The sequence below is a fragment of the Podarcis cretensis genome (assembly GCF_951804945.1).
Source record: "Podarcis cretensis genome assembly, chromosome: 4".
In the NCBI taxonomy this organism is placed as follows: Eukaryota; Metazoa; Chordata; class Lepidosauria; order Squamata; family Lacertidae; genus Podarcis; species Podarcis cretensis.
The window spans coordinates 25333884-25360664 of record NC_137173.1 but is presented as its reverse complement, the minus strand read 5'-3'; the positions used below and the strand labels follow the sequence as shown (position 1 = coordinate 25360664).

At 40.0% G+C, this 26781-nt stretch overlaps 1 protein-coding gene across 5 annotated transcripts in view; it reads right to left on the bottom strand.

The window, feature by feature from the left end:
- The window catches only part of TNFRSF19 (TNF receptor superfamily member 19), a 62503-nt gene extending 39015 nt beyond the window's left edge, over positions 1 to 23488 (bottom strand). Inside the window, exons 1-4 of one of the 5 annotated variants that reach the window (XM_079973973.1) lie at positions 23328 to 23487; positions 22974 to 23062; positions 14557 to 14661; positions 2278 to 2376 (exon numbers count right to left, since the gene is read on the bottom strand). In XM_079973973.1, coding sequence (XP_079830099.1) covers positions 2278 to 2343 — 66 coding nt within the window. In that variant the 5' untranslated portion in view covers positions 2344 to 2376; positions 14557 to 14661; positions 22974 to 23062; positions 23328 to 23487. Of the gene's footprint in view, positions 1 to 2277; positions 2377 to 12763; positions 12969 to 14556; positions 14662 to 22973; positions 23063 to 23168; positions 23272 to 23327 lie in introns of those variants that run through there. The other 4 variants (XM_079973975.1, XM_079973971.1, XM_079973972.1 and 1 more) reach the window with 4 other exon arrangements.
- Between the last annotated feature and the right edge of the window lie 3293 nt (positions 23489 to 26781).

Sequence of the window (26781 nt, the reverse complement as noted above, 5' to 3'; positions counted from 1 at the left end):
TCTTTGAAAGCAAATTACTGATGCAACATCTGTGCTTAGATTCATTTTATCATTAAGACATGTAACTGAAATAGTTGTAACTTTTATCTATCTAATTAAATTGGTTTAGAAGCAAAGTCAAATTGGTGATATGTATCTGTGGTACCTTAAAATATAGTTAACATTTGTATTTTTGAAGTGTTTTCCTAGAAGTAGATGCTATTGACAGAAATGCACCACTCCTCACTGAAGCAAGTTGGATCTATTAGGCACAGCTAAGGAATCGTTAAATTAATTTTTTAAAGTGTACAAATATCAAAATTCTATTGACAAACAACGTAAGCTAAAATTACAAAAATCTTTAAAAATCACTAAGACAAAAATAATATGCTACATCTTAGTATTTGAAATTGTGCAAAATAGGTATTTACTCAGAAATAAGTCCCACTGTATTCACTAAGGCTTACTGACAGAGAAATCTATTTAGCATTACAGCCTTACACACATAACTCCCATTTAAAATCAGTGGTACTTAAATTAACTATGTGTTTAAGTCCTACACACATTTGTGAGACAAATACACGTCGTTTTCAATATTACTTCAACATTATTATTCAAGAGCGTGGGTGGAGACTTCTAAGTATTGTTATTCTGGAAGTATGAGCTAGAGGTTTGCTAACCTTAACTAAGCTTGTAACAACACCACATTCAGAACTAACATGATCCTACATTCATTGCCTCTTGGTGAAGCATGAACTGCTTTGGGCTAATTCACAATATCTTAATCAGCTGAATTTTATCAATAATCTTATAGAGCCTTCCCAAACTGTTGACCTTCAGATGTTTTATACAACAGCCCCAACCAGCATGGCCAACGATTAGGGATGCTAGTTCTCGACAGTTATTCTGCAATTGCCACTGATTACTAAGAAAAACTATCTCCAATATCTTCCAAGAGGGCATGAACACTTCCTCTCAAGCTTCCCAGTATTTCCACACCGTTGATCAGTTCCTCCCTGTTGGTGAGGACCATGTCCAAGATAGATGATCCTCATGTTGCTTCTTCCATTTTCTGGGAAATAAACTTGTCAGCAAGGCAATGGGGGAATTTGTTGGATCGTACATTCTTGGTGGAGTTTTGAGTTCCAACAAATATTGGAGAAGCATAAGTCTCCCATGACTACTGTATATCTCTTTGTTGAATGTTTGGTAATCTACTCTAGGAAGGCATCCAAGTCTTTAGTCTTCAGTCTTGCTTGGCTGTCTATAGCAGACACTAAGGTAACTGTTGCTTGCCTCTACAACAATTATTAGCCATATAATTTCTATCTGCCCTCCATCTTCCAGATCATGGAACTCTTCACAAGTGCATACATCCTTTACATACAATGCTACTCCTCCTCCTTTCTTGTTTGGTCTATTCCTTTTGAACAGGTTATATGCTTCAGTTTCTACATTCCAGTCATCAGTCTCATACTACCAGATTTCAATAATGCCTATTAGGTCATATTTGCCTTCCTGTTTTAAGAGCTCAAATTTGTCTTGCTTGTTTCCCATATAGTGAGCATTAGTATAGAAATAACTGAAATCATGAGTCAATCCCTCCAGCTGCTACCATCTTGTAGTTTCTTGTCCTTTAAGAAGTTTCTGGAGCACCACCTCAGTTACCTATGCATCAATGAAGCTATTACACCCAATACCAGGTGTTCCCCTGCTGTTTGTAAAATTTTCTCCCACCCCATAAGGATTTAGTTTAAAGTTCTCCTGATCAGGTTTGCAAGACTCTTAAGCAAATATATTCTTGCCAACCGCTGTGAGGTGCAACCCATATCTTGCCAGATGCCCTTCCTCAAAACAGAGGAGATCATAGTCCAAGAAGCCAAACTTTTCCTGACAACACCACTTGCGCAGCCAGTGGTTTACTTTGAGTATTTTCCTCTCTTCCTAGGCCACAAATGTCATCAGGAGTGTTGAAAAAGCCACCTTTGCCCCAAGGCTCTTCAACTTCCTGCCCAGAGTTTCATAGCCCATGCTATATGTCAAAGGCTGTGTCTGGCAGTATTGTTCGTACCCACACAAATCAGAAGGGTTGTGGTCAGTGGGGTTTATAAAATTTGACGACAACTCCGTCACACTGTAAATCTATGCACCTGGAAGACAGCAAACCTCCCAGGACATCTTGTTACTACTGAACACTGTTGTCTCTGATTCCCTCAGTAGGGAGTCATCTACTACCACCACTTGTGCAACCCACTGGAGCATAAATTCACAACACACAACAAGAAATTGTCTACTTACAAAACATATTAGAAGTATCAGCAACTTCAGCATGCTAGAATGCCACTGTGACCTTTTTGTATCCATTTCTGAAGTCTTTCCTTTAATGAAGTACTAAATCTGAAAAAAGAAAATAAGTTTAAAACTGCAGGGTGGATGAACTAGCAGTGTTGCATCTAGGTTTGAGGCCTACACAATGGTGAGTAATCACATATGGGAAAACTGGTAACTCCTGAAAATCTGACCTAGTCCTTACAGAACTGTTTGGGTTGTGCTACTTTAGTCTTCCACGTGCTCCACAGAGAAATACATTCCTCCACATATATACTAAATGACAGAATGAAGGGTTTTTAGCCTAGCGTTCTCCCTGCCCTCCAATATAGTTTTCTACATGCAGTAAATGTTTTCGTACAAAGGAACATTCAGTCATTTGTTCACTCTCACCTGGGATCCAAAGTGGTACATCCTAATCAACATTACTATCTAAGTTACTGCAACTCTGAACTGTAGCAAAGTCTCCAATAATCCAGTCACAGCCACTGGCTCATCAAAAGTAAATCTCTACTGGCCATGAACAAGAGAGTTTGTTTGGTGCTAAGAATCAAGCCAAACATAAACTTGAACCAAACTCAGCACAGAACCTTTCTCTTTCCTGATTTAGAACCCCAATTCTAATTTGAAAACCTATGTTGGACATAAACATAGATAGAAAATCTGCCTGATGCACAAGGAACATAGCTAAAGGTCCACACATGCACTTGGTTTGGGAAGCAACTCATTGAGCCAGCATTTGGCTAGAATGGCACGCAAATCTCTCTAATATATAAAATATCACATTGTCACATTGCACATTGGCTGCACAGACAAGTGGCAGTGTGCTGAGCTGCTGAGCTGGTGGGTGGGAGGATCCAAAGGACAGAGACAGACCCAGGAAATGTGAGCAGGAGGGTGATCTAGGCAAGGTGAGGAAGAGGGATCTGGAGGATGGAGATATGGATGGACAGGCAGCCAAGACAAAAATAGAAGGAAGAGGAAAGAAGAGAAGGGAGCCATGTGCAAGCAAGTGGCTCAGGCAAGCAAACGAGCAACGGCAAGAGCTAAGGGTTTTTTGTTTTTGTTTTGCCAAGATGTAAAGAGGAATAGGTGAGGTTGGTGGGTCTTGTCATCTGGGCAGCCCTGGCCCTCCATACACACTGTCTTAGCTTGCGACCTGGGTAGGTCATTTTGGTGCTGCAAAAACTATGTGGGAAGAAGCAAAAAACCAACTAACTATACTGGAATAAACTGTTAGCAAAGGAGGGACAACAAATTTGATACAGCTTTTCTTATATATAATTGGTCATACACTTTAAAAGCTGGGTATGCTATCTTTTTATTATGATCCAAATATACTACTTTTATATATCTATATCCAAGGCTGAAAAAGAGCAGCCATATAAATAATGTCTGAATACTAGGTACCCACCCATCCCATTCTTCAGTCACATATCTCCTCCTCACACTCAGACTTAGGGCTCTTGGGTTCAAGGTGAGCTGCAGCAGTCACTTCCAATGATTCAAAGAACCACAAGTGCATATAACTTCAGATATGCAAATAGTCCCCACAAGGCCTACTCAAAAAAATCTTCATCTCATTTGTGCCCAAAGAGCTATGTGCACAGCTCACATGATTATGTGCTTGATTTCTGGGTCTGCTGATCCCAAGAGTTAGATGATAATTAATGTTATTGTTGGTAACAAGGCAACTGGCAGACTGTAATGCAAAATAAAACAAATCACTATTATAATGTCCAAGTGCACTCCTTTTTTCTAGGTTTCCAGTTTCAAGAGGCCTTTCATAAAATCCACCAGTACAGCACACTGGTGATGCATGTTTGCAACTTATATGCTTAATTATGGTATTTGGAAATTCAAAGGCTGGTAATGGTAAACTAAACTAAATAGGAACAATTGTGATATATGGCAATACTATGATAATAAAACTGTACAACAGAACAAGAGGTAACCAACTTTTGGGGGCCCATTTGCAAAAGAGCTAGATCTGTCAGTTATTATCTGATCCCATCCAAAGGCTTGGACTAACTAATATATTAAAAGAATCAGAAATTAAACTAGTATAGAAAAAACATCATAGCAAGTATTCTATCAGGTACTTTCTGGAGAGCAGAAAGGATAGGGTATAAATTTAATAAACAATAATCATGCTAAGATAATGGAATGAGTCTTACTGTATTTACCTGAAAAAGACTCATTCCATTGCTGATCCACAGTGCCCCTCCCAATTGGCTAGTCACTTCTCAGGTAGTGGGACAGACAGAAAGGCTCCTAGCACTGGCCTGCTTTGACACATTTGTACTTTTGTGCCATCTGCTCTAAGTTTTTCCAATCAATAACTAAGGGAAGGATCTAAATATAATAAAAGTAAACTCCGCCTCTGTACCCAATTATCTCTGGTTAACAAATGCCAGCAAAATAATACAAAAAGCTATGTGTACATATTTTCTATTTTTTTATGAAGCTTTCTACAGAGATATTCTTTTCTTATGCAATTATATGAGTATTTTTATATTGAATAGCAAATCTAACATTTTCCTATGAACATTGCCAAACCCAGTACCAGTGTCAGGAATTTCACATGCAGAAACTAAGTCGTACACTTCAAAAGCCAAACATTTCACATCGCATAATTCTACTACTAGCCTAGTACATCTGCTCATCTTGCTGTGAACTCTAAGCCGATTGCCTCATCTATATATTGAAGAATTACTCAGCCTTCAAAATAGAGCAATTCATCAAAAGGCTATGAGTTGAAGTTTACAACTGCTGGAACTTCCAAAAAGAAGTCTGAGAACATCTGGATATTAAATTTCAGAGAACTCGTTTAGCCTCAAAAGTTGCAAATTCTCTTCAGTACTTTACAGCAGATATGTCTGAACTTTCTAATCACACAAGTTTTATAGGCACTTTTCAGTTCACAGAAACATCTCAGCTAATATACATAGGAAGAGTATTCAATGTAGCATGCAGTATGATCCCTGAATTGGAATATGCAGTAATAACATAGTGCTTTTCACAAAGAAAATTAGATTAAAAAATAAAAGGACTGGAACATACAAATAACTGACTGACTTGCCTGGAAGCAAGTCTTGAAAGGAATGAAACTGTGCCAACTGCGTGTTTCCTGTTTCTGTCTCCAGTTCAAACATTTCTGGTTTAAAAACAGACATTACTGCACTTAATAATAGGCTGCTATTGGGCAAATTTGTTCTCTACTGCTATCAAGTGGCACTGTACTGATGTCAGTTGGACACAAGCCATTCAGTCTATCCTTTTCCTGTGTATACAGACAGCAAAATATGTCCAGAAATGTTGTATCCCAAATCCAACTAATGTAGACATTTTGTTTCTACTTATTAATATTAATAATGAGTTTTAATTAACAATATAAAAACTTTTTCCCCTACCAAGGGATAGCCACATCAACATAAAACATTCATTAGAAAATACTGTTTTGCAAAGGAAATGAATGTTTCTGCTAAATTGTCCAAATCCTAACTTAAGCTGTGATCTGTCCCCATCCACATCTGATAGCAGCTAGTAATATAAGCACATGGGTGCCTAAAGAGAAGTATCTCCCAAGTTTGTTTTAAGTATAACAAAACAATTTTAATGTGAATGTGGCCATATATCTGGGATACATAATCCTTCATAACTTTTAAACAGAGTTCCAAAACGTACATCAGTCTGCATGTTGTGGTGGGCAGCATTATATTTTGTTTTTCCATTATATTTTCCATTATATTTTGTTTTTGTCAGACCTCACCTGGAGTACTGTGTCCAGTTCTGGGCACCACAGTTCAAGAAGGACACTGACAAACTGGAACGTGTCCAGAGGAGGGCAACCAAAATGGTCAAAGGCCTGGAAACGATGCCTTATGAGGAACGGCTAAGGGAGCTGGGCATGTTTAGCCTGGAGAAGAGGAGGTTAAGGGGTGATATGATAGCCATGTTCAAATATATAAAAGGATGTCACATAGAGGAGGGAGAAAGGTTGTTTTCTGCTGCTCCAGAGAAACGGACACGGAGCAATGGCTCAAAACTACAAGAAAGAAGATTCCACCTAAACATTAGGAAGAACTTCCTGACAGTAAGAGCTGTTCGACAGTGGAATTTGCTGCCAAGGAGTGTGGTGGAGTCTCCTTCTTTGGAGGTCTTTAAGCAGAGGCTTGACAACCATATGTCAGGAGTGCTCTGATGGTGTTTCCTGCTTGGCAGGGGGTTGGACTCGATGGCCCTTGTGGTCCCTTCCAACTCTATGATTCTATGATTCATGATTCTATGATTCTATATGTAAACATGCAACAATTTAAAAGTACAACACCTATTGTTTCAGCCAGTCAGACTCCATGAAGTTGGACCTCTATTTCTCATTTTCATTCTGTATGGTTTAGAATAACTAAAAACTGTTATTCCATTACATTGCTTTAGAAAAAATGGTCACTAAGCATTTTAAAAACCTTGTACAGCCCATATCACTAACAGTATGAACACAGTATGTGAACTGCCCTGAGACCGCCGGGTATAGGGTGGTATATAAATTCAATAAATAATAATAACATGACAAATAAAAATGATCAGCTTAAGTTAGAGATAAAATATCTTATAAAGCTTGAAATATTCAAAAACTTCAGACTTCTTATGCTATATTCTGTTTGTAGTGCATGCAGAAAATGAATAGGCAAACAAATAGGTTGTAAGGTTTTTATAATTATTTTCATAGCGCTGTCAATGTGCATATTGCTTTATTTTATTTTATTTTATTTTATTTTATTTTATTTTATTGTTGTTAGCCCCCCTGAGCCCAGCTTCGGCTGGGGAGGGCGGGATATAAATAAAATTTATTATTTATTATTTATTATAGTACTTTTCAAAGTGGAAGCAAAGACAGATCTCTTCCTTGAGGAACTAACAGTGCAGTCCTAGGCAATATACTCACAAGCCCCACTAGTTCAATGAAACTTTGTCCCAGGTATGTCACGTATAGTTTGTTCCCTTACAAATTAGGTTTCTTTTGGGTAAGTAGGTAGGGAAGACAAAGAGAGAGAGAGAGAGAATAGTGTGGAGGGTCGTAGTATTAAGTTGACATGTTCAATCCCCCTGCCTCTATTCGTCTCCCCACAAAGCTGAAGTACCACATGCTATGTCAGTATGGTGTTGTGGTTAGAGTATTGGCCTAAGACCAGGGAGACGAGGATTCAAAACCCCACTCAACCATGAAGCTCACTGAGTGACCTTGGAACAGTCACTGCCTGTCAGGCTAACCTACTTCACAGGGTTGTTAGCATCCATCTATCTCAATAGACAATGGAGTGTGCCTCCAGGGATGAAGTCAAACTGCTGTTTTAGCAGCACTGAAGTGACCTTCCCAGAGCACAAGCCTGGGCAGTGTGTATGGAGGTCCTGGATTGGCGACAAGACACCTTCTCCCTGGCCTTGCTGATGTGGTCCAAAGGAAAGCAGAGCAACACATTTGGCACCAGCTTGGCTGCAGGAGTTGCTGGAAGGAGGTACCATCCAACCATCTTAGGGACTCCACTCCAGATTTGTGTAGGGTTTATGGTACTTCTTAGCCTTTTGTTCTTCTGAAGTTATCCCGCAAGGCCACGGAGGTTTAGGATCAGTGTTTTCCTTCTCCTAGATGGGCTACCTTCCCAGAGTGACAAACCCCATCTGCCCCTCACTTCCCTCTACAGAAAGTCCAGAAACCACCTTATTGACCATTGGACCCACTGTTGGTCTTGTCTGCTCAATCTGCCAGAGACTGTCTTCATAAACAGGAGAAGCCCCTAACTCACGAAGGGTTTGAGATCCATCAGCTACCCTCAGCTGGTTTGATGGGATTAAAGAATGGGCAGAACTATGTGCGCTACCTTGAGCTCCTTGGATAAAAGATGGGGTATAAATGCAATAAATAAGTAAAAATAATACCACTAACTATTCAAGCTAACTATTCTTTGTTGCTTTACTATTACTGCATTTCTATTTGTAAGTGGTGCAGTGGTTAGACTATTAGAATAGGACTGGGGAAATCAGGGCTCAAACCCCTAAGCTGTGAAACTAACTTGGGCCAGTCACAGTCTCTCAGCCTTACCTACCTCATTGAGTTGGTGTGACAGATAGATAAGAACATTCAGGGGTAAGTAGTTTCAAAAGCAGAAACTAAGCTTAAAATATAGCTTTCATATAAGTTGTGTGTATGCCAACCCTAATTTCTTAAAATCAAAAGCATCTGTAGGAGTCTGAAATCTTATTTGGAGAATCAGATTTGGGAGAAGAGAAGAGTCTGCTTAATACTTGCTGTTTTTCCACTTAGCATTGTCCTCAGGCTACCCAGGAATTCTAAATGAACTGGTGGGGATGCAAGAACCCCACCCCACCCCACCCCAAGTTTAAGCAGTGCACAATAGCTAGGATAAAAAGGTAAAGGTAAAGGACCCCTGACAGTTAAGTTCAGTTGTGAATGACTCTGGGGTTGCGGCACTCATCTCGCTTTACTGGCCAAGGGAGCTGACATTTGTCCACAGACAGTTTTTCCAGGTCATGTGGCCAGCATGACTAAGCCGCTTCTGGCGAAACCAGAGCAGCGCACAGAAACGCCCTTTACCTTCCCACCAGAGTGGTACATATTTATCTACTTGACCTTTGACGTGCTTTTGAACTGCTAGGTTGGCAGGAGCTGGGACCGAGCAATGGGAACTCACCTCGTCGCGGGGAATCGAACCGCTGACCTTCCGATTAGCAAGCCCTAGGCTCAGTGGTTTAGACCACAGGAAAGAGCTATTTTAGGGATGCCCAAAGTCTTTGGCATCCCCAGTGGGATTGCAATTTTTTAATTTGGACCCTTACACCATATCACAAAATAATTTTTTTTAAGTCCCCCTAGTTTTGAAAACACTGGGCTAAATAACAGGGAATAGGTTTCACTGTTGAGGAAACAGTAAATATGAGCATCTTCAAATGTATTGGAAGTTTGTTATGGCTGTACTGTTTCTTGATTAGTGTTCTGGATAGGCTTAGCTACACTGAAATCATAAATTGAAATGGTTGAAATTACTGTACTGTCACTCTAAAATGTTTCTGCTATCATCTAATTTCAGGTATTCATGTGTGGTAATTTGGTATAATTTCACTGTATGCATTTCCTGATCTTACTTTACAGCAAATATATTTTGTATTCATGACAATTACATACAGTTAACACAAGGAAAACACTATGGAGCTAATAAGCCAGACAACACAACACAAACAGCTCAGGTGGATAACATAATACGTATTTATGTAGCTACAAGAAAATATAAACAGATGTCATGGAGATTAGCTTCTGCAATTAGCAAAATACAACGTGTAATAAATCAATAAAGCATTAATCTATCCCACTCAGCACCTCCTATATGCTTCCCACAGCCTCCTCAACTTATAAACCTAGTTGCACAAACTTGACATCAATAAAGGCTCCTACATTCATATCACCAATGTATTTTCTTTAGATTTCACATGCAAAGAGAAGAGGAACAATGTATAATAAAAAGATACTTGACTATTGAGTCCTGGCCTCCTTGACACATAAGCTTTTGATAAACTATTACATCTCACACTTTCCCCATGCAATTCTTACGTTTGAGAAAAGATTAAAACCTCCACTTATCCATACTATTTTAGGCACCAGGGGAAAAAAAATACCATAAGACGACTAAACAACAACAACAATGCAAGTGCAGAAGATGGCCAGTGTCAATAACATAGAATTGCATGAATCTACACTCCTTATAAACAACACACTTCAAAATTTTCCTATTTTGCCAAAACCAAATCCCATTTTTTAAAAATACTCCCAGCACATCTGGAAGAACATGTCTATCCTACTACGTTTCCTACACTTTGGAATGGTAGATCTCAAGTAACCTGAGCTCTGATATGGGGTCACATTAAAAATATATTAATGGGTTATATTGATAGATTGGCAAAATACTTCTGCTCCTCTTTTTGTTATGCTAAAAAGTATAAAGGTCTTTTGAACAAATAAAGTTTTTTAGGTAGTTAATGAAATACTCCCCCATATTTCCAAATTCCAATAAATTAGGTTAAATATGAGAACCCATTCCAGAAATGAAAAGTAAATGAATGGGTGACTTGGCAAATATGAGGTCTGTCTTTTCTCCCTAACCACACCAACACATCCAAAGGCAAAGAGTCAACTGCAGATTGTTGAATCAACTTCTAATAAATCTGCAATTAAGGGTAATGCCAAGCAGCATATTGAGCCAAAAAAAGGAACATCAAGATCCCACACAGCCACAGACCTTTAGAACTTACTTCTATGTAGTCTGATTTTTTTTTTTTTTACCAACACAGACAAAATAGCTAACCAAGCACTACTACTTTGTTAAGGCTTTTCCTGACAACTTAAGGGCAAGGAAAAAAACTCAGCATCCTTGGCAACGTGTACTTACTATTACGTACAATCCATGCCAGCAGATTTTTTTTTTCAAAGGCCAGTGCTTCAAATCCCTTTCTGACATAGTGTATAATGGGCTATAATTCAACTGGTAAAGTTATTGCCAGTTAGCATACACTCCCATCTGTTATCATGATTTATCACACCACGAAATAAGGTATAAACCTTGCGCATTGGCCTGATCCAGCAAGCTCTTCTTTTGTTCTTATATTCAAACAATTCTTTCTTACTTTTGAAGTAGTAACATTTATTACTGCTGATTTACTAAAGGCTACTTTATAATTAGAGATACTTTTGAATTTGTCAAATTCAACATTCAAAGTAAGGGAGGTTGCACATGTATATCAGCAACATCTATGTGTATATTTGAGCTTATTTAAATTGTCAACTATTTTGAACCCTTCAATTTAAGGCAGAGGAACAGAAGGCACCCATGTCTGTTATCTTTGTTAAGCTCAAACCATGGGTTTGTTGTTGCCATCGCCATAGCTCTGGGTATACCATACCTATGGAAGTTTTGGTCAAATTTCTTCTGTACAGGCATATTCCTGGTCTCTCTATTCCACTAAGTTAAAGGTTGGTGGTTGCATCCAACAACACCATTCCCAGTGGACATCTGGCATGGGAGAGACTGCCCGATTTGAAGCAACCTGTTTAGAAAGCTTTATGTGCTACAAAATCTCCAACTGGATCGGTTGTTGTTACCCCTCGACACAATTTTGCTAATTTGCACTATTTGAGGGCTATCTGCTATCTGGTTGCAACGTTGTCCCATTTGGAAAGCCAAATAATCCTTCATTTATTTGAACTTGCCTGAAGTAATTTTGCCACTTCTGGTGCTCCATTCAGGCATTTGGGTTTAAATTAAAGTTCTGAAGTTATGTGTTCTTCAGTATCTATCTTGTTTGATAGCATAGTTATACCCATACTCCAATATTCTGTATTTAAGACCTGCCTTTTTATGTGTGCATTGACAGCCTTTGTTTGAGTGCGTATAATTCTGTAAGTACAATTTAAATTTCCTCTTTAGGCTTGTTCGTTATGGGCAGAAGAGACACATAGCATAGTAAAAAGAAGAAAGGACAATTCCACTCAAAGTCTCTTGACTGGAAAGAGAGCAACTTTAAGTGAGAATTCAGCAGGCAGCACCAGCAAACTCTATTGACACACCAGGGTTTCAACTATTTAAGAGCTACACACTGAAATCCTTATCCGGAAGCAAGCCCCACTGGGCACATTGATACTTAATACCAAGAAACCACACACAGGATTGTACCGACATATAACTGAAAGGTGGGGGCATAAGAACCCACAGAGCATCTTACATTTACAGATTGCTGTGGGGGGTTGGGGTTAAACATTAACACATCCCCAAAAACAAAATCACGCAGAACAATAATAGTAAGGCCATAGCACTACAATAGCAAAGCCATATAAAAACATTGTCGGAAATTAAAAGCTCAGAATAAGAGGAGGGAGTCAAGTATAACTAAGGAAACATCCGTAGGGAGGGGACTTCTCAAGTCAGGGCGCCACCACAAACAAGGCTTTCACTAGGTGACCTTAACAGATTTGAAACAACCCTGGGTACTGAAACCATCCCTCCCCTGGCTGGCATAACACAATCAGAAAGCATGGTCTGAGGACGACCACCCACCACCATCTAGGGGGTTAAGCGGGATGAGGTACCGCCAGCGCCTGGGCGGGAGAACTGGACACCGCGTGTATTCCGCCTTGGGTTGCGCAGCGGGAGAAAGGCGGCATACAAAAGTTGGAAAATAAATCCCAATATCGAGCAGCTAGCCACGTTCTCGGCGCTGACTGCTCCCTCAGCCTCCCAGCCAAGGCAAACGCTTCCTATAAAACCCTCCCTCCCTCCCTCCCGCCTCCGCCTTTCCCTCAGCCCCGCTGCAGCCGACGCCTTTCTGGCCACCTCGCGAAAGCAAAAGGGCTCATCCCTCTCCCTCAGCTCCAGGGCGGCGGGTGCCTCACCGTCATCGTGGCTCGGCGAACGCAGCAAACCCCACCAGAAAAGAAAAGAAAAAGCTTAGAGGCGGCGGGGTGTCCGTGACCGATAAAAGTTACGCCAGCCGCACGCCACCGGCTGCTGCTGCTGCTGCTGCCGCCGCCGCTGCGCGAGGCTCCCATCCAGCCCCACAGCGGCTCCTCCGCCTTCGCCAGCTAACCAGCCCACCCGCCGCCTCTCTTTCTGCCCCGCAGCTCCCTCTCGTAGCCTAGGCAACCACCCGCCGCTCCACCTCCCTCTCCGCGCTGGGAAGCACGGACCAATCGCAGGCCGTCACGCCACGTGACCCTCCCGGGAGGCGGCAACGCTTAAAACTCGAGGCGGACGCAGTGACGGTTGAGGGGGAAGAGCCGTTGGGGCCTTCCCTCAGCGCCTGCCCTCCGCGCGCCGCTTGGCAAGAGGAGGGAGTTTTAATAGCCGGGTATGTGGTGGGGTATGATTTCTATTGAGTGCGGCTGATAAGGGTCCCCTGCTCTCTCTCTCTCCGCACCCCTGCCCACGAAATTAAAAGGCAAAGGGGAGCGGGGAGCCGTTTCTGTGCTGTGGGCTGTCGCCACCCGTCACCCCTTGCCTACCACTTTTATATTCGGTATTTCTGATCTTGCAACGCAGCCTTGCGAATTTCATTTCGCAAAGGTCACATTCCTGGGGCAATTGATAAGTAAAAGCAATATAAAGATATAATTCCTGCCGCAATGATAATCCTATGTAAATGCACCTGAGAGTAAGCCCCATTGTATACAGAGTCAGATTTACTTCTGAGTAGCGCTGCAGGAAGGGATGGGATGTCTGTTTCTTCTCTCACTGCTACCTCACCCCCTCCAGTTTTATCTATTTATGCTAGTTGAAAGAGAGCTGGTGCAAATCATGCCAGTGTAAACAGACAAAAAGGGGCATGTGGATGGTGGGAAGTGGGATTATTATTATTAATTGAATTTATATACAACCCTATACCCCGACGTCTCAGAGCACTTAATGGAATAAAATCAAAATATAAAACCACAAAATACATCATCAAAATAAAAACAACAACCCTAATAACCCCCCAGTACCCAAAACCATATTTTAAAAGGGCATAGGATCACCACAACATTTAAAGTAAGACAATTAACAAAGCCACTGGTTGGAAAGACCATGATCTCAAAAATGTCTTCAGGAATATTTATTGGCAACCAAATTGGCTGGATGCTTTTCTCATACAGTTAAGCTGCATCATAATTGTTTACTGGTTCTTCCTGTGGTGCTTGGGATAACTACTAAAAATGCAGGTGTAACTAGAATTCACCATATAGGAGACAATGGAAAGGAACAAAATGAAAGTCCACATTGCACCTGCTCTACAAACTCTGAATAGTTAGGATACAAGTGAATTTACACAGGTGATACTGGCATATCTGCCTGGTTGACATTGCTGTATAAGACTTGCATAGGATTGTGCTGTAATATATTTAAACTGAAAATGCACCTGGGACCACCAGTACGACTGCTGTGCTTTGAACAAGAGTATTGCTCGCTGCTGCATGTATCGTTAAAGCTAGTGAACTAACCACAGTGCACAAATACAGGGCCATCTACAAAGTTTTTGTGCTAGTGCAAATTTGCATTTGGATTTCTAGGACAGAAAAGCCATCACTGACTCTCTTTGGTAATATTAGGTCTTTCATTGTGGAGTGGCAAAGAGAACTTGACTCCGATTGCCGTGTTGTTTTCTATCACTCTTTGGGATTAAAGTGTCAGTCACTTGCTACTACTGAAATACCTTGCATATGCCCAACTCTTCATGTGATGCAGTGGTTTTCAGATATTCTGCCTTCAGGAAATTCTTTTCATTTCAACTTGTTTCTTAGGGAAAGCTATGTGCTTGCTATGTAACCGCTGCAGAAGACAATGTATCCTTGAACACGACTCTTGCCTTCACCCTCCCAATTCCTATTGGACATTCTATTTACCCTATGTGAATGAAGAATGTACCCTAGATAGAACATACATATTATTCCATAGGCTTCATTTCAAAGGTCGCTCAGGGTTCTCTGAGTGTTTTGCATATTCAGATCCATTTAAGGCACCCACTCCCAGTGGCGTAGCGTGGGGGGTGCAGGGGGTGCCGGCCGCACCGGTCGCAACATCTGGGGGTTAGGGGTAGGGTTAGGGGGCGCAAATTACTTGCCTTGCCCCGGGTGCTGACAACCCACGCTACGCCACTGCCCACTCTTACTTCAGACCAGACCTTCTGATGTGATTACTTCAAGGCTTCTCTGTCAATTTCTGTACTCTGAAGACATGAGCTACATGTTACATTTGGCATTTGCATAGGTGAGGCCTGAATCAACTATAATTGCACCGAATATGGGTTTCATCTCCCACATTAACAGTTTGGTCCTCTGCAGATTTTCCATTGCACTACTCTAAGAGACAAGGTGCGCTAGAGGTGTACTTTTTAGAGGGAAATAACATGAAGAACTATCAGAAGCAGTGACAACCATTGCTTGCCTAATCCCTGCAGCCATCCTATGGAAGCAGCAGCTGTTTCTACCAGGAAACATTGGATGTTCCCTTCTGTTGGTGTGGTGCGTTCTTGGCTACATGAGTAAGGGCTAGTCACCCATGAGCTTAGGAAATAGGGAATGATTCCTTGAGATTCTAAAAAGTATATTGATAGACCAGTGGATTTGATAGTCCTGTATGAGTTGTAGAAAGCAAACCAGCTCTTTGTTATATCTGGTGAAGAGTTCAGTGTAACAGCAAAGCTTACTCGCCTGTTATTGTTCCACTTTATTGCCTAATTTTAATCACTTGTGGAAAAGCAAGAATGATCTATTTGAGTTGTTAACTGAACTGACCCTTATGAGAAAGCAGAAGTATATGGAATATTATCTGTGTAGCTCAATGACAGAGACAGCTCTAAACGTTAGAGTCTAAAGACAGATCTGTACTTGTTATGACAGCTGTTGGAAACTGATGTCAATATTATATTACAGAGTGTTTTAGTAATCTTTACTTCTACTAGTCCTAAAATATGTTTATGGTGTTATTTGAGACAGTTTGATTGTAGGAAGGAATCAATAATTGCTCCCATCTGTTGAGTAAATAAATAGTATATGTACATGTGGCTTTTGAAGTCAGTTTTGTTGAAAACATTGTGCAAAGGATTAAAGAATGTTTGTGTAGTGCTTTGGAAGTCTAAAGTATTATAAGTGCCAGGTATTATTATTAAATCCTGTATGAATCAGGCCCATGAAAGACTAAACCACCAGCGGGTTTTTTAAAGTGGCAGAATGCTGCACTGTGTTTTTTTTTATGTTATGCATTGCTTCTGGTTATTCTGCCTACATATCTAGTTATTTATACCTTTCACATTTGTATCCTGCACCTTGTGGAGTTCTAAGTATACCGTGACTTTATTTAAACCATTTGTAGTCCGCCTTTCATTATCAAATGCTCAAGGCAGCTGACAACAAAATCAAACCACAATTAAAAATATCAGTTAGAAGCAACACAAAAACCCCTCCAATAATACCAACAGCAATGGTAAAAATTATTCCATAGCAGTAGGTTAAAACCAATACAATAAAACTACCATATAAAAACCAAATTCTTCATTAAACTGAAGTTTTGTGGTTGGTCATGTTGCTAGTTTCCATAAGGCCAGTGGCAGGTGGGGATAGGGTAAGACATATTTTCCACAGGAGGGACTTCCAGATTTTCAGGGGCAGCCATAAAAAAGGTCCTCTTCCTCTCCCAACCAAGCATTTTAGGGGATGCTGGGACCACAGGAGGGCTTTGAATATGATCTCAACAGACTGGCAGAATTTATACCATTTTGTTTTCTTCTTACAACTCATGTGATTTCACAGCTAGTTACCTATCCAAGCACTGAACAGACCCAGGCCTGCTTAGCTTCAGCAAGATGGTGGGCTCATGTTCTTTTAGATCTGGAGCAACTTTTGTCTCCAGACCCAGTTCAAAGTGCTTGACATAAGGTATTTCCTGGCTTGGGATCAGGGTACCCGAAGGACTACCTGTCCAGCATATTGGCATAACTGAACCTTAAGATATTGTTTTGGGGTTTTTTGGGATGCACTGTAGGGTGAAGTGTGACCGAGGCCTTCTATGGCCTTCTCAGAAGTGACAAATCCCCAGTTATCAGCTTTCCTAGCTTGCTATCAAGTTGGGTGTAGGCTTATTTTCCCAGGCTTTAAATCTGTTCTTAATTTTGATTTATTTTAACTGGTTTACGTTTTTTAAGTTGTTCTTATATGTTGACACCAACCGGAGTTTTTCGCCTAATAATTAATTGTCACACAGGAGGTTTTTTGTTTTGTTTTTTAAAAAAACAAACGCAAGATTGTGGCTGGTGATGGAAGAATAATTCTAGAGTGGGTTCTAGAATTTTGCTGGAACTCTGTTTAGCTACCAATACAAATGTTTTTGGTGGCTGTGGTGAGATTATTACTTGGTGTGTGAAAGTTATAGGTATCAATTCAATGGACAAGTTCACTTATGCCTATTGAAATCAATAGAAAGGAGTGCCTAACTTTGTATTAGATTGTGTCTGGTATGTTTCCAGAGTGAGTGTGTTTCTAGAATGTGAAATATTGGAAGGGATATTAATTGCAGCAAAGACAGGGCATGCTTATTTCACACCTGGCTTCTTAGATTGTCCACCTGTTTAATATATCTTCAGAAATTCAAGTGTAATTTATTATAAAATGAGGGCATCCCACTGACATGACCTAATGACAATTTACTACATTTTCATTTTAAAAATTCCATGCCAGCTGTATTTCAAGAGAGGAAAATATGGCATATAAAATTGTTTGCCATTTTTTGAGAATGGGATTGATGCAATATATTCAGAACAAAAGGCTAAATTGATAGTAAATAATGTGGTTACAGAAGAGTTTAAAATTGAAAAAGGAACACGACAAGGCTGCCCGATTTCCCCTTTGTTATTTATATCGGTTCTGGAGGTGCTCTTGAATATGATTAGAGGGGACCGGTTGGTGGAAGGGATTCAGGTCGGAGCGAAACAATATAAACTTAAAGCTTTTGCAGATGACCTAGTTCTGACCCTGCAGGAGCCAGAATCTAGTACAATAAGAGTATTACAATTGATTCAAGATTTTGGTCGGGTGGCGGGATTTAAACTAAATAAACAGAAAACTAAGGTGTTGGGAAAAAAATTGACAGACACGGAGTCGGAACGGTTTCAGAGAGAAACAGAATTAACTGTGGTTAAAAAAGTAAAATACCTAGGGGTAAATATAACAGCAAAGAATCTGAGCCTATTTAAGGATAACTATGAAAAATGTTGGTCTGAAATTAAGAGAGACTTGGATAGTTGGACAAAATTGAAGCTTTCCTTGTTAGGCCGTATTGCTGCTGTTAAGATGAATGTATTGCCAAGAATGTTGTTTCTGTTCCAAACATTGCAGATTGTGGACAAGACAGAGTGTTTCCAGAAGTGGCAGAGAGATATTTCTAAATTTGTCTGGCAGGGCAAAAAGCCCAGAATTAAGTTTAAGATACTAACTGATGCAAAAGAAAGAGGGGGCTTTGCCCTGCCAGACTTAAAGTTGTACTATGAAGCCGCAGCTTTCTGCTGGCTAAAAGACTGGCTACTTCTCGAAGACACTGATGTATTGGACCTGGAAGGTTTTAACAACGCCTTTGGTTGGCATGCATACTTATGGTATGACAAGGTTAAGATTAATAAGGTCTTTAAGAACCATATTGTCAGGAAAGCAGTATTTAATGTCTGGACAAAATACAAAGACTTATTGGAAAACAAAACTCCGAGGTGGCTCTCACCTCTGGAAGCCAAGGCCCGAAAAAGACCCAATATGGAGGCCAAATGGCCAAAATATTGGGAAATATTAGAAAAAGACGGAGATAATTGAAAACTGCAGAGTTTGGAAAAAATGAAGGATAAAGTGTGAGACTGGTTACATTACGCTCAGATTAAAGAAGTTTTTAAGAATGATAAAAAAGTAGGGTTCCAGGTGGAGAAATCGAAGTTGGAAACAGAATTGTTAGAACCAAAGACTAAGGTATTATCAAGAATGTATAACTTGCTGTTAAAATGGAATACACAAGACGAAATGGTTAAGTCGGTTATGATAAAATGGGCTCAGGATATTGGGCATAACATTATGTTTGAGGACTGGGAAAGGTTGTGGACCACTGGGCTGAACTTCACTACATGTAATGCTCTGAAGGAAAATGTAATGAAAATGATATACAGATGGTACATGACCCCAGTTAAGCTCGCCAAAATATACCATTTGTCTGATAATAAATGTTGGAAATGTAAAGAACATGAAGGTACATTCTTTCACCTCTGGTGGACTTGCCCTAAAGTGAAGGCCTTCTGGGAAATGATATATAATGAGTTGAAAAAGGTATTTAAGTATACCTTCACTAAGAAACCAGAGGCCTTCCTTCTGGGTATTGTCGGCCAGAAGGTGTTAAAGAAGGACCGAACATTTTTTATGTACGCAACAACGGCAGCAAGGATACTTATCGCTAAGAGCTGGAAAACTCAAGATCTACCCACGCTGGAAGAGTGGCAGATGCAGCTGATGGACTATATGCAACTGGCCGAGATGACTGGTAGAATCCGTGACCTGGGAGAAGAGAGGGTCGAGGAGGACTGGAGGAAATTCAAGATTTATTTACAGAAATATTGTAACTTGGTTGAATGCTAAGAAGGATGCTAGATCATAAATAACTGCCTACCATTGAATTAGATCTGATTTTGACGATAAGTGAGATTAAGGAAAACAAACTTTTTGGAGAATTGCTAGATTTTATTTAAATGAGTGGAGATAAGATTGTAAATAAGTGGGTAATTTGCCTGAAAAATTTCTTTTTTGTAATGATGTAAGTGGGAGCGGGAGATGTGAGGGAGTCTAAAGAAGCGATAAAATTAAGTTATGATATAAGTAATGTTGTTTAATATTTACGCATTTGTATTTTAAAAATCTTCAATAAATTTGCATTAAAAAATAATAATAAAATTGTTTGCCATTAATGGTCACTATATTAACATGTGGTTGCACTTGTTGGAATTCTGCCTGGGTCAGAGGAATGTGCCACAGCGTAGGCACCGGCAGATATTCCTTGGCGACCTCCCGGCTGCTACTCCTGGCAGATAAGCTGGCGAGGTCTCGGCGATTTTTCTCAGGCTGTGAGAAAAACACACCGTTCCTTCTCTCTCCCCTTTGGTGTCCCCCAGGGAGGGGAAAGAAGCAGACAGAAATCTATTTACATCTTTTATTTCTGTCTTTCACTTCAGTACAGAGAAAACATGTCTGCACTCAACAGCAGTAAGAATAAAACTCCACCCATGTACTTCCAGTACAGGTCATATGACACACACACTGAGCTAACATCCGGTGCTCAATAAGGAGAATGGACTGCCCCTTTGTTTCCATGGCAACAGTCACAAACTTCCTGTTTGGCTTTCCAGCCACAAGCAGCTGACTGAGCTGCTAGAGCCTTTGCTTGCTGCTGCATTGCTGCTTCAGAATAACAGCACTAACCTAGTTATCAATATTGCTGATGTGCCAAGAGTTAAAGAATTTGATAATCCACCACTATCTTCTAAAGATACCGAGTAAATTAAAACTGATGACAGGAATTTTGGCTATTTTAAATAGTCCTTCTAAAGTGAAAAGTTGTTGAAGGAAGAAAAGACAGAGCAAGAGACCTCTATTAGATAAAATTAGAAGTCTTTGAAATATTTCTATAATAACCTACAGACCCCAAAGAAGAGGTTGTGAGAAAAAGTTGTTAGACATATACTCTTAGACAAATCTTATAACAGTCAATTAGGGCAGATTATTGATTACTGATGTAAAATTAAACCCTAGAAAAGCTCGGTACTGTATGTATTGCCCTGATAATAGCCAAAAGCAGCCTTGTGGAAAAATAGATTTCATGAATGGATTGTGGGTGGGTGGATTGAAAATGAGTTGGTAATAACAAGTGACTCCAATAGGTTAGTAAATAAGAAAAAAGATCCCAGAGGCACTGAATTTATCACAGCACATCTTCTGTAACTGATTGTACTGTTGCTTCAATAAATAATTTAGTAAAATTAAGAGAGCAATATTTATGTTGATCACAATGTGCCTGTAATAATAAAATTAGTGTAGGAAGAAAAAAATGGTTTTTTGGAATTTTCGGAGATTGAATACTGATCTGTTATAAAATAAGGACATAAAAGAAATTGAAATGGGGAGATAAACTTGTTCTAAAAAGAAAATAAGTTGGGTAACTGTACAGAATCTGTTTAAAGTCTCATGAGAGTCATGTTTTTAAGTTGTAGCTCTAAAAGCAGGAAGAAAAGACATTTAAAATATTGACAGACATTACATTAGGGTTCTTAAACAACTATCTGGAGACCTAAATTCATCCCAGTTTACTGTATGGGATGAGTTCTTTAAAATTCTCATCTATCTCAGAGCACCAGCAATTGAGGACCATATTTTCAGAAAGTCTTCCATTTAAGTTAATAAAACAACTAATATTCTTCAAAGTATATAAATGTTTAGCCAGAGGTCATGGTATAGATTATCAGTCCTAAAAAATATGGTCATGATCTCATGTTGAGAGGCTGGGTTTTCAAACATAACATCCAAAACCCTTTAACAGATGTTCAAGACTAAAATATGTTAAGAGCAGTTAATCCTCAGTTAGCATGTTTTAGGTATTAGCTGCTTTTCTTTTTAAGCAGGAGTTAGTGATCTATTTATATTTCATTTCTTTTACTCCCATGTTGAAAAATACTGGGATTTGTTAATTCTCTTTATTTAAAAAAACCCACACCCTGAAATTTTTTGAAGTATGCAGTGTCTGATTAAGATACGGAGATATGAATAAGCATATAATATAGCCTACATTGTTTTTCCTGTTTAAACTTCAAAAAAGGATAGAGTGGATTTTTAAAAGTGATCATCAAATGAAAGGTAGTAGATAAAATAAATAAAGTGTGAGTTAGTCTTATTTACAAATAAAAGTAACATTTATTATATTCTTTTTATAATCAGCAGGCCCTTGGTCTGTAATCCTAAACATAGGGAGTAAGGCCTATTGGATGCAGTGGGATTTACTGAGTAATGCTTAGGATTGTGCTGTTACTACTAAAACGTAAAGCTTTTAATGAATATATAAACATGGCCATAAATTGCCATGATAATTATGCATTGCATCCCAGAGATATGCATGGGTTGTTTCTTGAATGGATAGGATTGCAACTGTGCACATTGATTTTGTGCCAATGCAAGGGTTAGCCCATTGAGTGCTTCCAGCATCTCCATCTATACATGGAGCTGTCCTGACAATGTAGTCAGTTGGAGAACCTGACCTGGAGAACACACAGACACATGGATTGAAGCCAGAGTCTTCAATGCTGCAACAAGATACAACATATAATAACTTCTCAGAAGTGCATCATTGAGTTCAACAGGACTTATTCCCAGGTAAATGCATAAGCATGCTTATTAGAGAATAAGCTACACTGAATTCTGTGGGACTTCATTCAGAGTAAACATGCAAAGTTAGAGTAGTTGTGCTCTTTATTTAACACATACAGTTTATAGTTCATGTTTTCACTTCATGGACAACTCATTTGCTTAGAGGTGAGCCCCCCGATTTCAATGGAACCCTAAGAGTATATAGCATGAGGGTAACTAGGCATGGAGTTACAAGTACAGATCATGATCCTCAAATAATTTCAATACACATTCCATTTATTTTCTGAAATTGTGAGAATGCATACGTGTAAAGATCTCAGCTGCTTATGTACTCACTAAGCGAACCTGAACAACTCTTAAGATTTACATATGTAACTTTTTTATGTATTCCAACTGTGTATTGAAAAACACAGTGTACCAAGAACACTAGTTACTATCAGTGATTTCAATTACTTTTCTGAACCATGTTTTGAGGTTTATTCTTATTAAAATATCGCACAATAAATTCCCCCAACAAGGCTCTTGTTAAAATATTTCCTACATTCAACCATATGCCTTTCTCAAACTGTAATTATCTGCATGACTGTTTAATATCATTTATTCAACTTTCAAGCTAGCTTTTGTTCCATTAAAAAAAATCAAAACCGACAGCCTGTCAATACATTGTAAGATTAAAATGAAATAAAAAATACAGTACCTGATGTATGCCGTTGTTTATCCAATAGCCACCCTTTCTGCAACTGAATTTCACTCTGCCAGAGCTTCTGCATTAAATGCCTTCATCTCCTTAAAAAAAAAAAAAAAAAAAAAAGTATGTCAGCACAAGCCCAGGCAAAATTCAAATCCAGGAAAATAAAATTAAGCACGCAGATCAAAGGGAGACGAGCAGTGCCTGTAATCTGATCAGTGATCTGTTGCCATACATCAAAGGCAGTGCTTGGGAGACTGGAGAGAAAGAACTTTCTTTATAGCAGGTAGTTGTGCTCCATTCTCTGCCTTTCTCTTGTCTCAAATATGGTTAATAAAAAGTCATCGCTATAAGCCCACCTACCCTCCTTTTTTGTTGTGAGGAGGGGAAAAACATGATTCTTGGAGCTGAATGGCTGGATCTGTAGTCCTCTCTCTCTCTCTCTCTCTCTCTCTCTCTCTCTCTCTCTCTTTTCTTTTTGTTCCCAAGCTGTGCTCGTTGTGGATTGTGTGTTGGAAGCTTTCCCCAGTGCCAGCGGGTTCCGCTTTATGCCTTTCATCTTGCTGAGCTGATCCCATGACATCATTCAATGCTGTGGGACTGGTTGGAGAGCTATAATACAGCCTGTGGGGAAACACAGCTGAACTGCAACAAGAGTCTGTGCAGTTTTTAATTGAGTTAGCTGTCGTAAACAGTGCAAGAATGTCCTTCAAAAGTTTCTGTTATTTGGAATTTTCATATGAAGTCACGAAAGAGGCAGTGCATTTTACATGTCCTTGTGTAATAAAGTTATCAGATAATCTTCAAGTAAGGGTATCTTCCAGCATGGTGATTGACCAAAATCAAAATTTCCCACACGGGCTTAAATGATAAACTTGTAGGATGATTTGTAACAGCTGCCAATAAATTACCATTGAAACCACCAAAAGAAAGAACAGATTCCCACACTCAATTCCAGTACCAAAGAGGCTTTAGACAAAAATGTCCTAATAAGTCTACACATTTTTAAGCAACTTGAATTCAGTTGGACACCAGTGTGTTCTGAATGGGGGGAGGAAAAACATAGTCCAAGCCTGTGCACGTTTACTCAGAAGTTAGTTCCGCTGAGTTAAATGGGACTTCCTGATAAGTAAATCTGCATACTCTCACAGGATTAATGTGAACTGGATGAACTATGACAGTAAGAGGGAGCCTTTGGAGACAATTGCATTGCTTTGCTCATCATGGCTACTGGTACCTTGTGCAACACTGTTAAGTACTTCTGTATCCCTTAATCTGTTCTTCTTTCTTCTGGTCTTGCTGGATGCTGATTTCTTTCCTCTGTTGTCTGGAGTAGAAATTGCACACCTCTTCCTTTGCATCAGGAGTGGTGCATTGATGGGAAAATACTAATATGCTTATGAGTAAGCACAGGGACAGGAAGCACATGTCGTCACCAAAGTTACTCAAAGGTCCACCTTCTCAACCACCAACACCACCACCACACACCTGTGCCCATTTTTCATTACTGGGGGAAATAAATTATGTGAGCAATGCACCTCTACTCACAAAGTGGACATGTGAGGGTCTAGATTAACCTTGCACAACCTAATCCCCCCCCCCAGATGTGTTGGACTACAACTCACATCAACCAAGCCAGTACAACTGGGCTAGCTGTGGTAAATGGGAGTCGTAGACCAAAACACCCAGAAGGAACCAAGTTGGAGAAGGCTGATCCAGGTAAACAAAGCATTGTCATTAGCAAGGCACAGGTCCTGGTACAAATCTATGGTCCTGTTGACTAGGTGATTTGAATGTGGGACCCTCTTCACTGAACTGCAGTCCGTGTCATCTTGTAAGAAGAAGAACAAAAGGCCAAGAGCTAGTCTTGGTCTGGAGCTGGAAGCTGGAAGGAGACAGAGGCTAAACTTTGCCCCCCCCCCCAAAAAAAAACCAACAACAGTGGGGAGCAAGCAAGATCTGTTAGTTAGTTAGTTAGTTAGTTAGTTAATTAATTAATTAATTAATTCGGTCAGTCCTTCCATCTTATGCTCACATTATATATGTGTGTAAATAAAGCCATATATCCTAAAGATGCCCCAGTCTCCAGTGACCTTTATTCCAAGGAAATCAAACCCTGAGTAAGTGCTGGCAACCCTGGAATCTCTCACAGCTCAGGGATTGGGGTTGCATGCAACAATACTATATCTTGGAATCACTCAATGAAAGTGACTGGCAATAGATTCAGGACAGACATAAGAAAGTACTTCTTTACTCAACACGTAATGACTTTATGGAATTTGCTGCCACAAAATGTGATGATGGCCATTGGCGCAGATGGCTTTAAAGGGGAACTAGACACATTCATGAAGGATTTGTCTACCACTGGCTATGAGTCATGTCAATATGTAGCCTCTAAGTTCAGCAGTATGCCACTACAAATTAGCTTCTGGTGAGCAGCCATGGGAGCATTGTGAGCTTCCTAGTTGGCCATTTGGACTAGGATCTTTGGTTTGGTTCAGTGGAATTCTTATTGTGTCCTGATCTACTTGCAGGGAGGGTTGGATAGAAATTCAGAACTTTCATATTTTGCACTAATAATGCACAAATAAAACACAAACATATATAGTGCAAAACATGCTCAGTTTGAATGCTTTATCTGACCTTGATATCTGAGTGGTTATATAATTGGGATTTTGATTTTGAAAAGGATATGATCGTAGGAAGAAAGAACTTTGTAACTATGAGATGGGGAATTTGTGGTTTTTCAGATATCAATGAGCTCCAAGTTCCATCAGCCCCAACCAACACTTCAAACGATCAGGAATGATGTGAGTTGTAATCCAATACCACTGTGGTGGGAAGGTAAATGGCATTTCTGTGTGCTCTGGCTTCCGTCATGGTGCTCCGTTGTGCCAGAAGCAGTTTAGTCATGCTGGCCACATGACCTGGAAAGTTGTCTGTGGACAAACGCCAGCTCCCTCAGCCTGAAGCGAGATGAGCGCCACACCCCCTAGTCGCCTTTGATTAGACTTACCTGTCCAGCGGTCCTTTAAAGGGTAAAGGGACCCCTGACCATTAGGTCCAGTCATGGCCGACTCTGGGGTTGCGGTGCTCATCTCGCTTTATTGGCCGAGGGAGCCGGTGTACAGCTTCCGGGTCATGTGGCCAGCATGACTAAGCCGCTTCTGGCGAACCAGAGCAGCACACGGAAATGCCGTTTACCTTCCCGCCGGAGCGGTACCTATTTACTTGCACTTTGACGTGCTTTCAAACTGCTAGGTTGGCAGGAGCAGGGACCAAGCAATGGGAGCTCACCCCATTGCGGGGATTCAAACTGCCAACCTTCTGATCAGCAAGTCCTAGGCTCTGTGGTTTAACCCACAGTGCCACCTTTACCTTAATCCAATAACACCTGGAGAGCCAAAGTCTCCCCAATAATTGTAAGCACAAGCCGTATGTATGAGTAGGTGTGGTTATGAGCTAATAATTATAATAATAATAATAATAATTTATTATTTATAACCCGCCCATCTGGCTGGGTTTCCCCAGCCACTCTGGGCGGCTTCCAACAGAACACTAAACTTCCCTAGTAAGGACAGTAATTTCACCCCCTTGATAATGTTGCATTTCGCAGCTTTATTTTATTTATTAATTTTTTCAGTCACTTTATCTTGCCAGGCTTAATCCAAAGCGACTTACAATCAACCAAACAGACCACAAACCCCACATAAATACATTAAAACCAAGAGGAAAGAGAAATACATTTAAAACAGCCACTTCTAAAAGGCCACATATAGTTAAAGGCCAGAGGCCTGGTTATAAATGAAGGTTTTTG